A 15,649-nucleotide genomic window follows, 5' to 3' on the forward strand; every position below is an offset into this window, starting at 1 on the left:
TAGCACGCAGACAGCCCAGGGGCATTGTGGCGCTGTTACTTACAGGGACATAGTTACAGGGGGTACAGGATTGGTAGCAGTCGTGGGCACATTATGATTGCTACAAACAGATTAGTCATTACAGCTCATGCATCTTTGGTTATTACATTACAGACAGTTTATTGGCAAACATGGTGCTGCGAGAGACCTTATGTGAAGAGGATGGTTTTCAAAGATTTCCGGAAAGCAATGAGGGAGGGCTCACCTCGGATTGTGGGAGGTAGGGCATTCCAGTGTGTTGGTGCGAGATAAGGGAAGCTGGATCCTCCAGCTCTGGCTCTTTTTACTAGTGGCACACAGAGCATGTTGGTATATGGTGACCTGGTTGGCCTTTTGGAGGAGACGGGGGGATTCTTTGTGAGAGGTAGACCGGGGCGGTGAGGTAGATGCACTTGTGGGTCAGTGTCAGAGCTTTGAAGATGATTATTTCCCTTATTGGTAGCCAGTGGGCTCGTTTTCTGGCCTCAGAGATGTGTTCTCTTTTCGCGATACCTTGGGCAGTGCGGAGGGCATTTTTATGTATGATTTGTAGCCTTTCCAGGTTTTTGTTGGAAGTTCCTAGCAGTAATCTAGCCTGGAGCCGGTGATTGCTCTGGCTTTGTTTGTGCAATTCTCTTTTGCAATTCTCTTTTGCATTCTCAATTGCATGTATAGTCAAACAAAAACTGATTGCAAAACTAAGTCATGTCTCATTTCATGTTCTTACACAGAAACAGCAGAAGAAGAGAAAGAGAAAACTCGCAAATATGGGCAGAGTTGAACACGTACTTATATTCTTAGCCTGCACAGTAAACAGTTATTTGGCAGAGGAGGAAGCCTGTTTTGGAAAGTTGTTTTGTACTAGTTTCTCTTTTAGGGTAGATCTTCTAGTAATCCTTTCCCCAAGTCTTATATTATGACACTGATTTGGGATGATTCTTTCGGAAGATGAGCATTTGGGAGGAAGGAGAAAAAAATGGGTTACCTTCATTAATGTTCTTTGGAATGGATATAATCCTCCTCCTTCATACAGGGGACACAGGATAACTGACTGAAGACTTCCCATCATAACCCTGAACCGCCACACCTTGGCCCCATTATATTAATAAAACTTTGACACGCTAGTCGTGTCCGCATCTTTAATAGAAGCTGTTTATTCAATGTAGCATTTTGGCACAACAAAGGTGTTTGACTTACCTACTTTTCTTTGTACAATATAAACATTAGAATTCGTTTTTTAAATTAAAATACAAGTCCAATCTGTTAGATTACAAACTTTGTTAAAAAAAAAAAAGCTTCCATACAACTAATAGGGCTTTTGATCTGTTTCTCTAAATTATTAGCGTTGAATGCTTTCATGGCTTCTCCATTCGTAGCAGCTTACAACTTCCAAACTCTTATTAAGTGTTGTTTGACAATAGATCTTCCTCCCTGATTTTGTTCCCAGAAAACGTTTGGGAATTACAAAGCAGTACCCTTAGATGTTTGTCCCCTGCGGTGTACTGGACCTTTTTTTGGGTCGACTCGTCACAGACTGGTTCTACTGTATTTGTGCATAGTCATTGGTGTGTGTAAAAATTAATCTCCACCAGTCCTTACCAAACCTTGAATTTTGACTTGCTCTTGTTGCCTCAATGTCAGACCTGCAAATACCCTGCAGTAACGTCACGTATGGTGGTCCTAAGCATTTGGCATCTCCTTTTCAAACCGTGTTTTTGTTAATTACTATCTGGGATGGTAGATACAGGTCTCTTTGTTTCTGTCTGCACTTACTTCTAATAATTGCATTCCTCCCACATATTCCTCATGTGAAATCCCATTCAGAAGCAGTCTGCTTTGGAAAAATTCCAGTAGCCAACACATTGTTCCGTGTAGCTCTGCAGGAGGTATAGTCATGGCTGCTTGTTGCCTTCAGTTGCTAGAAATGTTGTCACCCATACATATGCATTGTGCCACTGTCGCTATGTGACTCTGTTCTTTTTTCCAGAACCATATGCAGGAATGTATTTTGCACAGTACAAGTCACTCAACATTTTTGACAACATTTTGATCAATTTCCCCTGAAATTATGTAAGCCAGTTTGGTTTGTCACCATTCTATGTCGTTGATGGATCCACGCACATTGTGTCTTTTCTGTCTCAGAAAACTCCATGACACTGAGGAGTGTGGATCCTGTTGGTCAATGCACCCTAAAGGGTTGTATGAGGGGACACACAGACTCTTCCATCAAGGTTTTGAGTTCAGCAAAATCTGTGCCTGAGACGAAGGGCCTGATTCACAACACGTTTTCCAATAGGATTTTCCCATTGAAAAACGATTTGTGAATCAGGCCTTAAATGTCACTATATGATACCAGTGTACAAAGGTTCTCTCATAAAGACATCACCACTCGCATAGTGTTATCTTGTCTAATTTACTCTTTGTAATTTTGTAAGAAGCATCAACAGTCTCTTCACCATTTGGACTCTGATGAAACTGTGCCATAGTTAGGAGTGACCGTGAGGCCGTCCTTCACTACTACTTCCTCTATCTAGAGGAACAGGAGACATTCCATCTTGCAATACGAAAGCTGTTCGAGCTAGCACATGTGGCTGCACCAGTTCTATTTCCTCTTACTGGCAGCTCAGAGCCTCAGAATACCCACGTCTGCATGTCTAAGAGCATAGGCCAACGGAAGTCCTCAAGAGACTCTGGCTTTACAACCCTCCTGTGTGGTGAGGCTATCGTTTGAGCACCGTCATGTCAACTTCATTAGCACCACTTTTATCTGGGAATGCATATGTGATGCCTCAGACCAGTATCTTTGGTCTTGTGTTATTTTCACAGAAACCTCAAACAAATTTGCCCAGAGAGGTCGAAGGATCCCAGTATTTGAGCCATGACAGGCATACCCAGATATAAAGATTGAGGGGCATTTATGACTCAGAAGAAGAAGATCATTGTTCCTCTTTTTCTTTTCGTATGGATTCATCCAGCTGGGAGTCAGAACTTCTGAAGGAATTGCACCCCAATGATTAGTCTGACGAATACCTATTGAAGTAGCATAGGAAATGGAGGGTAATTAGTAGTCTGACACCTCCCCAAACTCATTGAGATGGCTCTCATTTTGACTCTTGCTCCAGACTTTGAGCTGTGATATCAAGGGTGGTAGAGACATTAGGTTTAGAAATCAAGACATTCACGTTAATTGATATCCTGAAGCCAAAAATGCAGAAGCTTTTTTGTGGTTTCCCTTTAGTGTGGCTCTTAGCGATAATTTAACCCTGGTATGGCTCAGACCTTCATCTACATATTGTGTAGACTGGGTCTTGGATCAGAAATACAGTGCTGCAGCACCTGCTCCTCTCTTCCTGATGGCTCATCCTACACCAGAAAGCTTGGTGCTCCAGCCAGCAACCTCAGGCCCTACACCTACATCTTTCCTGACCATGACCACCAGATAGGGAAACTAATAAATTAGAGGTATGGGGCAGGAAAAAAATGTATGCGTGGAATTTGGTGTTCTTTGCTTTGAAAGCATAAGGTACATGCACACTCTTTGGGAGATGGCAGGCCATATTCTCCCTCCACAAATGCAGCCGGTCCTACAACAGCTTGTAAAGATGGAAGGAAAACTCAAGACATCTTCTCCAGCTGCGTTTCGATATGCCAGATGGAGTGGGATGGTCCCTGGGCATGGGATAATGCTGTGGTAGCATTCGTGGATGAGAACTGCAAAATTTGCAGCTGATGCTCAAGCCAACCTGTTAAACATGCCATTTTATAGTTCCGATCTCTTTGGTACTAAGGCTGATGAGAGATTTTAAAAATGTTAAAAACTTCTCTCTAAGAAGCCAATCTCCTAGGTTTCTCAGCCCCAGCCTTTCCCTTCACTGGCAGAGGAAGATATATGCCCGATTCTTTTTTTGCCAAAGGTTGCACCTTCTCTCAATGACGTTGGTCTCAACAGAGTAAGTGCTACATTCACTGCACCAGGCACTGAGGCTCAGCACAACTGAAAGATTCATCTTCTCTGCAGTCTGCTGTCATAGCATATTCCAGACATCCAGACAACACAAGCCGGTCTCATGTGCTGGGCAGAATTTGACTGATCAAAGAGGCCTTGCATAACATCATGTCTGATACATAGGTCCTACCGATAGTGGACCAAGTTTACTAAAGCGTGTAACCTATAATGGATTACATATTGTAAATGGACATACAAAATCTGATACACCTGGTAGGGGTATCGTTGTTAAAGGGCCTGTGGCTCCGATTGATATTGATTGGTGGAGGAGGATTCAGGATATGAAAGTTATTAATGGACCTGAAAGTGATCATTTTCCTCTGCGGTTGCTTGCAATGAGACCATAAATTGCTGCTGCAGATTAAGATGTGAGCATGTTGATGCTAATGCCCTAATTTTTTCAGTTGTGAAGCAGTGACCTTTATATCTTAATTGCTGTTTGAGATTGGATGAAGCTGGCTTGGATGTTAACTCCTTCAGTTCACTTAGTGGTGTAATTCAAACTTTACTGTCCTCTAATCCAAACTCAAGAAGACTAAAATCTGTCCTGTAAAATTTCTGTCATGTAAAAATGAGACTCCGGAAGAAGAAAACATCATTTACTCAAAAAAAAGAAGAAAACTGGGCCCAAAGAAAATGCATCTAGACTAGTTTAAAGTACTTGTATGAATGTTGGCTTTTGAAAACATTCAAATAGGGAGCTACTACGAACATTGTAGTCCCTTGCACAAAACTCTTAAGAAAATTGTGAAGAACATACGTAGGAACAAACACTTTAAATAACTCCTATGTTAAAAAGAAGTGACATATTATCAAAGATACCTAAGCGATATATATAAAATGCTCCATTACAAAAAGGCGCTCTTTTTTGTTATGAAGTGATTGCTGTATCTCTAACAAGAGATGAGCATGGCAACCTCTACCTAAAAAGGAATAAATGCCAGCACGTCAACTTATCCACATGGGCCTGCATTATACACACTGTGTGTTCACGTGACCTGTAACAAATTTCCTTTAAATGAGGAACATCAGAAATCCGTAATTATCCGACAACGCGGTCAGAGTTGCCATGAATCGTGAAGAAGAGCGTACTCGGTTGAGTAGGGCTTTTTTTAAGAGCCTTGTATGAATTGGGACCCAGTATTCACTGACCCACTTTAGAATGTGATACACTGGTAGACCTACTGCTTCAGTATGGATTTTAAAGCACAAAAGGGGGGTGTCTCTGGGGGGAACTGGAGACTGTACTTGACACCAAACAGAAATGTTGCCATCAGGAATTATTTACGCATATTTGATCCAATTACTCACTGAGGAAAATGAATCACAGAGGTTTGAATGGCTTGGCTAACGACTTGCTACGAGCAAGGCACCACCGATGGCGAATATCCCAAAATGAATAAGTTAAGCCATCAAGAAAATGGTAAACATGTTGATGGATGCACGACACTAAATAATTTCGGCCATGGGCCGATGGTAAATATCTGCCTCAACATTTTTTGAATGCCACTAAAATGATGCAAAATAAATTATTTTACCCATCTGCGCTTATTTCTGATATGCAGTGAGAACAGCATCATTAACCATTTATATGAAGGAACTCCCTTTCAGTCGGGTGGCACAAGAAATGGAATTCTATAACTTTAGTTGATACCTAGAACTATACTAATCAAGCATAAATGTAGCAAAATATAGAATTTTTAGGCTGCAATATTTTCTTTTTGTTGTTGCAAAATGTGAAAATCAATCCTGGGTGGTCTGACCTATCTACTACAGAGAATATTAAGGAGGCGAGCCAATTAAAGTATGGATACATATAAAAGCAAGGAAGGATATGTATTAAAGTAACTCAATGTATTACGAAGGAGAGGACATCATTAAGAAGCATCCACCTCAAACAATCAGGATATTAAAAGGTTGACAAAAATATGAGGAGAGCAAATTAAATCAAGGCTGCAAGGAAAAGCAGATTAGTATATTTTATAGCAGGACACCAACTAAGGATATTAATACATTTTCAAATGTCAATATGAATGAAAACATCAATACAGAAAGATCGATCCATCATATAACCATGAAGATATTGATCAACCACCTTGAACATAAATAACTATAAAGGACTGATATCAAAGACACATTTTTTTGTATTCATAACATTTTTCTTATCGTCCTTTATTTTTCTTTCTTATTGAACTATCCATTTCCTCCTACTTCCACATTCATGTTTGTGACTGCAAATGTAAGAGCAGAATGCTAAGGCGTGGCTAAAGGGGGGTTCTGTATCAGGTTGTGCACACTAAAGTAACACTGGGCTATCCACCATTCATACATGGGCAACATGCTTTGCGTTTGCTACATTATATGCAGGTCAGTAAGCCAGTTTAAAAGATGAGACACACTGAGGAACCATTGGACAATGGGTACAGATTTTGTAGTGGTTGCGTTGCAAGCATACAGAAGGCTTAGGGAACTCTATGATGGTCACTGCAGAACTCTGAGACTGCATCCAGAACACATGCTGACATCTGACTTAATGGTTATAACACTATGTAGCACAGTGCATTTCTAAAGTTTGATCAAACCTATAACTCAGTGCAGTTCTTATATGAAATAAAATGCTGGAAATTATCAATTGATTTGGGATTTGTTTAATAAATTATATATTTAATGTCTTAACTGTTTTTTTATTGATATGGTGTTTTATATTGTATTACTCAACTTGGCTTACAATGTACCCAATTCCCTTTCCCTCGTCATTCAAACCTTATTTTTTTGTAAGTTTTGTCTTGTTTGCTCAGCTAGATCAAATATATATTAAGGTATTGGACAATACGTATATCAATATCGTTAAAAAATGAATACTGTTATAAACTAGAATATTTTTAGTGTTAGGAATTAGTAGGTAAGATATGTATATGTTTTATCCTTCATCCTCTTTCAAGGTTTATTGTTCCTGTATGATGTTGGAGGATATTCAGTTTCTATTGTGGAAGATATGTATTTCTCCAGCATGGGGTCTGGCATGGATTCACATGCTCATGAATATTCCCCGTCGTCAGGCTGGGAATCCTCGGTAAAGAAAAAACCAGTATCAGTTTCGTTTCTGATCTGTCTTTCGTAGTAATATCCAATCACTGGTCTCTGCGTCATACTGACCACAGCCAATGACTGCCCTCTACCTAAGCACCGCCTCTGGCAGCCATCTTCAGATTTTTACCGCACGTTCATGTGTTGGGATCCTCGTGCTATTGCTCTCGAGCGTTAGTGCTATTTTTTCACGTTTTTTCTCAAAAAACTTCTTGTTTTCGGTCAAAAGAGCCTCAAGCTCCACCGACTCTCCATCCGATCAACGGGGACCCGTGTCGGATTCGTCTGCGCCCCTCAAGGGTGAAGATTTCGTCGAGCTACGCTTTTGGAGGACTCCAGAAGTTTCTCAGGCCCGGACATGGCCCAGGAGAAGGGATGCTCGACGCCCGGAAAGCTGTTCAGGGTCTGCCCTGGATGCCAGCTGCAGAACGTCTTTAAGGAGGACGAACACTCCTTTTGTCTCTACTGCTTACATGAGGACAAGACGCACGTGGAGAAGGACTGTGCGTTTTGCGGCAACATGTCGGAGCGGACCATGAAGGACCGCCATCAACGTCTCGCCAACTGGCTGGAAGGGAAGAGCCCGTCAGGCGAGAAGAAGAAGAAGAAATCCGAGCGGTCTTCTAAGACCTTTGAGGACGCCCCGGCGACGGGGGTCCAACACAAGGCAAAGCACCGCGAGTCCGCTGGCACCGGGAGCGCCGAACGGTCGGGCTCTACGGGCGCCAGGCAGGGCGCACCCTCCCCGGCACCATCAACCACGAGCCAACGCTCTGGGTCGGGTAAGAGGAAGGCCGAGCACCCGGCGAAGCTCCTGGAGAGGCCCCGGTCGAGCTCGAAGGCCCCATCGGAGGGGGAGCGAGGCAGTGTCCCCCACCTCAAGGATAAGGCGGTGAGCGCACCTAAGGTGGTGAAGGCCTTAATCCATCCGGCCAAGCCCTCTATCGAAACTGTCGCGGCGGCCCTGGCTCAGCCTGTGGGGGCTACACCAGTGGTGGCGACCTCGGGGCTCAGAGTCTCCCTGCCACCTCGGAGGGAGTCCTCTTTTGTGCCCATCGATAGGGCCCCCGTGAAATCCCCCGTGAGGAAGAAAAAAGGGGGGCAGGGCGTCATCGTAGATTCGGCCTCAACCTCGGAGGAGGAGCTGGTCGAAGTCTTAAGCCACGGCCTCGGCGTGGAAGAAGACCGGCCCGTCGGGATGGATCCCGACGCAGGCGACGACGACGACATCGAGGGTACCGACGGGGCCCCTGATCGCCCGTCGGATTCCCCTCTGCCAGCGCCGCGAGACAGCTCGGCGGCCATTTTGTTGGCTATACAGTCCTTATGCTCAGAGATAAGGACGAGACTACCGTTGCCGACGGAACCTCTCCCGTCGGGGGACCCAGAACCGGGACCTTCTGGTGTTCCCCCTACCAAGAAAAGAAGGATCCACCCTCCGCCTCCTTTTCAGCCGTCGCGCCCCTTCCAGCCCTCCTCCCCGTCCACCCGAGGGGATGATACAGGGACTGACACGGCAGCGACGGGTACGGACGACGAGGTATACGACGAGGATGTACCGTCGTCGCCTCCCACCAGGGCTTCTCCGCCCGACGAGATTGGATCGTTCCACTCCATGATCACCAGGGCATCCGAGCTTTTCCAACTCTGCCCTGAGGAGAAGAAGAAGGAAGGTTTCCTTTATCAGCGGCGCGAGGCCAAGAGGAAGACGGTCCTCTCAGTGCCTCTATTGGACGACATTTGGGATGAGGGCCTCACCCTCCTCAAGAACCCTTCCACGACGCCAGCTAGAAGGGACCGGTACGAGAAGAAGTACCGGGTCCCGGACACGGCCCCCCTGTGCCTCCGGGCGCAGCCTACCCCGGACTCCGTCGTCTCCGCGGCGGCCAGGAAAAAAGGGGGGGGTGCGGCCTCCACATCGACTTCCCCACCGGACGGCGAGGGAAAGAAATTGGACGCTATGGGACGCAGAGTCATCTCGTCTGCGGCGACGACGATTAAAGCGGCCAACGCCTTGGCTATCGTGGCCCGCTACGACAGGGAGCTCTGGTACAAACTGGCTCCCCTACTGGACTTCTTGCCGGACAACAAGAGGGCAGAGGCCCTGGAGATCCTGCAGGAAGGTGAGGTGGCTTCGGACCACGCCATTACCGTTGCGACGGACATCTCCGACACCGGGTTCCGCCAGTTGGGCAACGGCGTTTGCCTTAGGCGGCGTGGATGGCTCAAGGCTACGGACTTCCGTCAAGACGTTCAGACCAGAGTCCTGGACATGCCCTTCGATGGGAACAACCTGTTTGGGAAAACAGTGGACGATTCCCTTCAGGCCATTAAAGCGGACACCGAGACGGCCCGGGCCCTTGGAGTTCTGCAACAACGACGGACGCCCTTTCGCAGCAGCGGAGGCAAGGGCGCCTCCAAAAGTTCAGGCGGCGGTTTCTCCACCTACCGTCAAGCGGCCCGCTCGTCGGCTCAGGAGGCCTACAGAGGACGAGGCAAGTCTGGCGGACCCCGCCGTCGTCGCCAAGGAGGTCAAGGCGGCAAAGCCTCATCGAAGCAGGATTGAACCGACCGTGGGGTCGGGCCCCCACCGAAGCACCCCGGTGGGAGGCTGGCTGGCGAGATTCGTCAGCGTGTGGGAGTCCATCTCCACCGACCGATGGGTGCTGGACGCCTTGGCCCGGGGCCACGCGCTCGAATTTCAAAGAAGGTATCCGCGCGTCCCCCCCGTGGCCAGGAAAGAACTTCACGTCCCTCAACTTCTCCTGGAGGTAAAGGCGATGCTGAGGAAGGGCGCCATCGAACTCGTCCCAAAGAGACTTCGGGGCTCCGGAGTTTACTCGAGATACTTCCTCGTGAAGAAGAAGACGGGGGGATGGCGCCCCATCCTGGACCTACGACGTCTGAACAAGTTCATCAAGGCGCAAAAGTTCCGGATGGTCACCCTCCAGCACGTCCTGGGTCAGCTGGAGGAAGGAGACTTCCTGTCGTCGTTGGATTTGGAGGATGCCTACTTCCATATTCCCATAGGGGGCACCGAAAATTCCTCAGGTTTGTGGTCCAAGGGCGTCACTACCAGTTCAAAGCCCTCCCCTTCGGACTACGGTCGGCCCCCAGGGTATTCACCAAGTGCCTTGCACCGGTGGCGGCGCAGCTGCGCCGCGAGGGGATCCACGTCTACCCCTACCTGGACGACTGGCTCATCCGAGCCAAGTCGAGGGAGCTCGCCCTGGATCACACGGCAAGGACCGTCCGACTTCTCACGGACCTGGGATTCTCCGTGAACTACGCCAAGTCTCACCTGGTACCCGCGCAAAACGCACTGTTTCTGGGAGCGAAGCTCGACACAGTGTCTCTTCTGGCCTCCCCGTCGGAGGAAAGGACCAGGTCCATCCTGGGCAAGGTACAGCGGATGTTGGTTTCCGACGCGGCCAAGGTGAGGTCCATCAAGTCCCTCCTCGGAATGATGTCTTCCTGCATCTACCTCATTCCCATGTGCAGGCTCCGGATGCGCCCGTTGCAGGAGTTCCTGGACGCGCGCTGGATCCAAACGACGGGCAGCTTCGAGGAGAGGATCACACTCGACGAGAATTTCCGCCGAGCAGTCCGGTGGTGGGGCAACCGCACTCATCTGACGGCGGGCATGGACTTCCAGACCCCAGATCACCAGGAGACAGTGACCACCGATGCCTCCCTGGAAGGGTGGGGAGCGCACACCGAAAATCTGCACGCGAGAGGCCTTTGGCTCCCGACGGAGAAGTCCCTCCATATCAACGTCCTGGAGCTCCGTGCAGTGTTCTGGGCCCTCAGGTCCTTCCTTCCGTCCCTCAAGGGCAAGGTGGTGAGGATCTTCACCGACAACACCACCACCATGTTTTACATCAGGAAACAGGGCGGAACCAGGTCCCCAGCGCTGTCCAAGGAGGCGCAGGACCTGTGGCATTGGGCCGTCGCCCAAAGGATGTTTCTGGTGCCGTTTCATCTGGAAGGGATAAAAAACACCATCGCCGACTCACTCAGCAGGGAGCTGCGCTCGTGCCACGAGTGGGAACTACGGCAGGATCTAGTGGATCGCCTCTTCCGACGGTGGGGCACACCCCAGATCGACCTGTTCGCGACGGCGACGAACTCCAAGTGCCGAAGGTTCGCCAGCAGGTTTCCCCAGGCGAGGAGCATGGGCGATGCCTTCTCGTTCCCTTGGGAGGGCCTGTTCCTCTACGCGTTCCCTCCTTTGCCACTGCTAATCCGGCTCGTCAACCAGCTCAAGAGGTCACGGTGCAGGATGATCCTCGTCGCACCTGCGTGGCCGAGGCAGATATGGTTCCCGGACCTTCTGGACTTGTCAGCGTCCCCGCCAATCAAGCTGCCGGTGGACGCGGATCTTCTCTCCAGGGAAGGAGGCGCCATCCTCCACCACGACCCGAAATCGCTGAACTTGCAAGCCTGGCTCCTGCAGCGCTAGAGTTTGGAGGATACGACATACCGGCCGACTGCAGAGAGGTTCTTGCAAAGGCCAGGGCGTCCTCGACTCTTAAATGCTACGGACACAAATGGAAGAGGTTCTCTGTCTGGTGCCACGCACAGAAGATTAACCCTCTACGGATTACGGCTCCCCAGGTACTGCCGTAACTGCTGACGCTGGCCAAAGCTGGTCTGGCACACGCGTCCATCAAGATTCATCTTGCTGCGGTCTCCCGATACACCAGAACCACGGGCCGGACGTCCTTGTGGTCTCATCGTCTGGTGAAAGAGTTCATGAAGGGACTGTTCAGATCGTTCCCGCCGGTGAAGGCTCCGGCCCCGGCGTGGGAGCTCAACGTGGTGCTGACCAAGCTCATGGGACCTCCGTTCGAGCCTCTGCACTCGGCCCCGTTGAAGTTTCTGTCGTGGAAAGCAGCGTTTCTTGTGGCCATCACCTCCGCACGACGGGTGGGAGAGATCCAGGCCCTTTCATGCAAGGCCCCGTACTTGACTTTTCACGACACGAGGGTAGTGCTCAGGACGCACCCCTCCTTCATGCCCAAGGTACCGTCGGACTTCCATCACAACGAACCGTTGGTGTTGCCTGTGTTCTTCCCGTCGCCTTCGTCGCCGGCTGAGAGGACTTTGCACTCGCTGGATGTGGCTAGAGCGCTGAAGTTCTACGTGGACCGCACGAAGTGTTTTCGGAAGACGTCACAACTCTTTGTGAACTTTGGACCTGTCAATCAGGGGAAGGCTCTCTCGAAGGCTTCCATTTCCAGATGGCTCTCCGGCTGTATCATGTACTGTCATCGGATGGCAAACCGACCGCTGCCTGGCCGTCCGAGAGCCCATTCCACCAGAGCGATCGCAGCTACCACGGCGTTCCTTTCTGGTGTGCCCCTGCTGGACATATGCAGGGCTGCTACGTGGAGGTCGACGCACACCTTCACGAAATTCTACTGCGTCGATCGGGATTCCAGGGAGGAGTCCAGGGTCGGCCAAGCAGTGCTGCGCAACCTGTTCGCCTGAGGTGAGCCTGGTGAGGAGGTAAGATGCTTAATGTTGAGTTGGATGTACTGCTTAATGTTGAGCCTTTGCCACCTCCCTTGGTTGTGCATGTGTGTACTGCTATGTATTCTTTATTCATGAGCATGTGAATCCATGCCAGACCCCATGCTGGAGAAGGAACAAGTTACTTACCTGTAACTGTTGTTCTCCAGCATGGGTCTGGCATGGATTCACATGCGAACCCTCCCGCCTACCCCTCTGCGGCTCTTCACTTGGTCATACTGCCACTTCACGTGCTTCCAAATCTGAAGATGGCTGCCAGAGGCGGTGCTTAGGTAGAGGGCAGTCATTGGCTGTGGTCAGTATGACGCAGAGACCAGTGATTGGATATTACTACGAAAGACAGATCAGAAACGAAACTGATACTGGTTTTTTCTTTACCGAGGATTCCCAGCCTGACGACGGGGAATATTCATGAGCATGTGAATCCATGCCAGACCCATGCTGGAGAACAACAGTTACAGGTAAGTAACTTGTTCCTTATCTGTATATATGAAAATCTTAATAATTTCTTTAAAATAACTTGTTACAGGCAATTCTAAGCTTGCATTCTGACAATTTTTATTTTGTTTATTTAGCGGTTGACTTGTAAACAAATCTTTCGCTATGTTTTATTTAGATGAATGTTGGCTGCAACAGTGACATTTTAAGAAAACCTGTTAACATCTTTGGACTCTGTGTGGAATAAATGCAAATAACCCAACAGGCTCTCAAGTTGTGTGTTTTTGAAGCATTTATTTCGATGTGTTTCTAGAGTAACAATGGAAGTTTTTGTTTAAACATTTTGGGCCACATTTGGTAATGTGTGTGCCTAATTCTGTGACCATAGTATGTGGAACAGTTGTTTTAATGAATATCTGTGCCTTTTTGAAGTGTATTCTCCAGCACTGCTAAAATGTTGAATCGGTTTCAATGTGTACCATCTCTGGTTGCCATATGTATGCCTCCGTAGAAAGCCTGGACAATCTGTGCATTCCCTTGCTTCACACAACAAATTTTATAGTGAGTCTTTTATTTTCCTTTGAGAAATAAATGATGCAGATTGATTTTCTTTGTTACTCTTTAGCTTTGCCATATCCATCAGCTGAAGTAGTCTAGGCAACTGAAAGCTAATGGAATTCTACCTGCACAGCATAATATTTTGACTTTTAAATCAGTCCTACAAAACAGACAAATAAAAGGTATCAAAACAGTTTTTATGTGAGTTTAGGTACACAATTGTATCCCTAACGTTTTTTAGAAGTAGGGTTGGTTTTTCAAAGCTTTCATTGTTTATTTACTTTGCTGCTAAAGTATTTTTTTTGTTTTGTAATAAATTGCTGTTTTCTTTAATTTGTAGCCTCAAGTGGGACAGTGTGCGAACACAGTTAAACGAATTTGCTGAAATTGCGGACGCTTCTAAAGGTGGCAGGATTGGAATAGAAGAGTTTGCAAAATTCTTGAAGCTGCCAGTTTCAGATGTTCTTCGGGAGTTATTTTCACTTTTTGACAGGGTAAACTGTAAACATTATTTTATGCTGTTGATAGTAGTCCACATACTGAAAAGACAATATATTGTTCTTGTCTGTTCTTGGGAACATAAGAGAATAGAATGTGAAAGTGACTGTTGTATGATTCTCATGGCAACATTGGAGGCAAGTGATATGCTTGTCCTAGAAATAAATGGGAGCTGGCACCCGCTAATCAGGCACAGCTCTCTGGCTGGTAGCCTGGAAGATTTCAAAGCAACGGGGAGTCCTTGGACTTTGAGAAAAGGTGGAGACATCATGGTGACTCTTGGGCCTCATTCAAAACTGAGCTGCAGAGCGGCCTTGACCGTCTGGATTAACTTATGCATGGAACATGGTTTCCATTCTATTTCAATAGATGTGGTGAATGTCCTGAATGTTCACTCTTCTCTAGTGGAGATGTGCTTTCGGCAAGTTAAGTGTTCTTACATAAAACTGCATTGGGTTTCATCTGGCTGTGTTCAGTATGTGCGTGAATAAAATTGGTGAGGCCCCCAACATAAGAGTATGATTCCTCTTCATCTCTGTCCCCCAGTTTTATAACCTTTTGGTTCATTGGCAGTTGAATCCCTGTTATGTCTTTGATTACAGCTAATACCTTTCCCAATATCTTTGTGCCTTTTGGCATTACCAACCCATGGGGCCCATATCACCCATCACCTCACACCATCTCCAACACATGGAGGGATGAGGAAGGTGCTCCTCTTTTATAGCAGTGCATGTAGAAGCTTTGTATGGTCATTCCCAAATCCGGCCCCATGATTCTTTCTTCGGAAATAGTTACACCCAGTTCTTGTTCCCATCTGATCATGTACTTCTGTTTGTTTTGTGTTGTGTTTTATAGTATTTTGTAAAGCAATAAGTGTTGTCATTTTGAGACCCTCGGAGATTTGTGACAAATCTAGGCTATTTATCCCTCATCCCGAGCCAGCCATCCCCTTTGAGGCAAGGTAGGTGAGCCCACTAAGCTAGACCCTCCCTAAGGTCTGAGAAAGTGGGACCTCACAGAGTGACTCAGACTCAAATTCCTATGATGAACTCCCTATCAAGAATACACTGTCAACATGGGAATAGCAAAGACTGATGTACACTAGACAACAGACCGCACTGTGGCCTTGCTGGATGTGGTCAAGGCGTTTGACTCTGTGAAGTGGAACTGGTTACACAAGACTTTCAAGAAATTCGGCATATGAACCGGATTTCTGAGGTGGGTCCAGATTGTATATACTAAATCACAATCAAGAGTATGGACGGGGAAGCAGATCTGAGGCATGGGAACTGCACAAGGGCACCATGCAGGTTTGCAGCTGTCCCCAATGCATTTCATTCTTGTCCTAGATTTGTTTGCTGCATTCATAAGGACAGACTACTCTGAGGCGGTTGTAGTGATCGATGGGGTCAGGCACTCTATCTATGCACTTCGACGATATGCTCCTTTATGCAAACATCCCTGAGGTGAACCTGCCATACATCTTGGATATATTAGACCATTTTGCGG

The 15,649-nt window shown here is 47.5% G+C and overlaps 1 protein-coding gene across 1 annotated transcript in view; it reads left to right on the forward strand.

The window, feature by feature from the left end:
* Positions 1–15,649, forward strand: part of LPCAT2 (lysophosphatidylcholine acyltransferase 2) — a 1,163,987-nt gene that overhangs the window by 800,805 nt on the left and 347,533 nt on the right. Inside the window, exon 11 of the mRNA XM_069639642.1 lies at positions 13,983–14,136. Coding sequence (XP_069495743.1) covers positions 13,983–14,136 — 154 coding nt within the window. The remainder of the gene's footprint in view (positions 1–13,982; positions 14,137–15,649) is intronic.

The sequence above is a fragment of the Ambystoma mexicanum genome, chromosome 1q, assembly GCF_040938575.1.
Source record: "Ambystoma mexicanum isolate Mex_15411 chromosome 1q, UKY_AmexF1_1, whole genome shotgun sequence".
NCBI lineage: Eukaryota > Metazoa > Chordata > Amphibia > Caudata > Ambystomatidae > Ambystoma > Ambystoma mexicanum.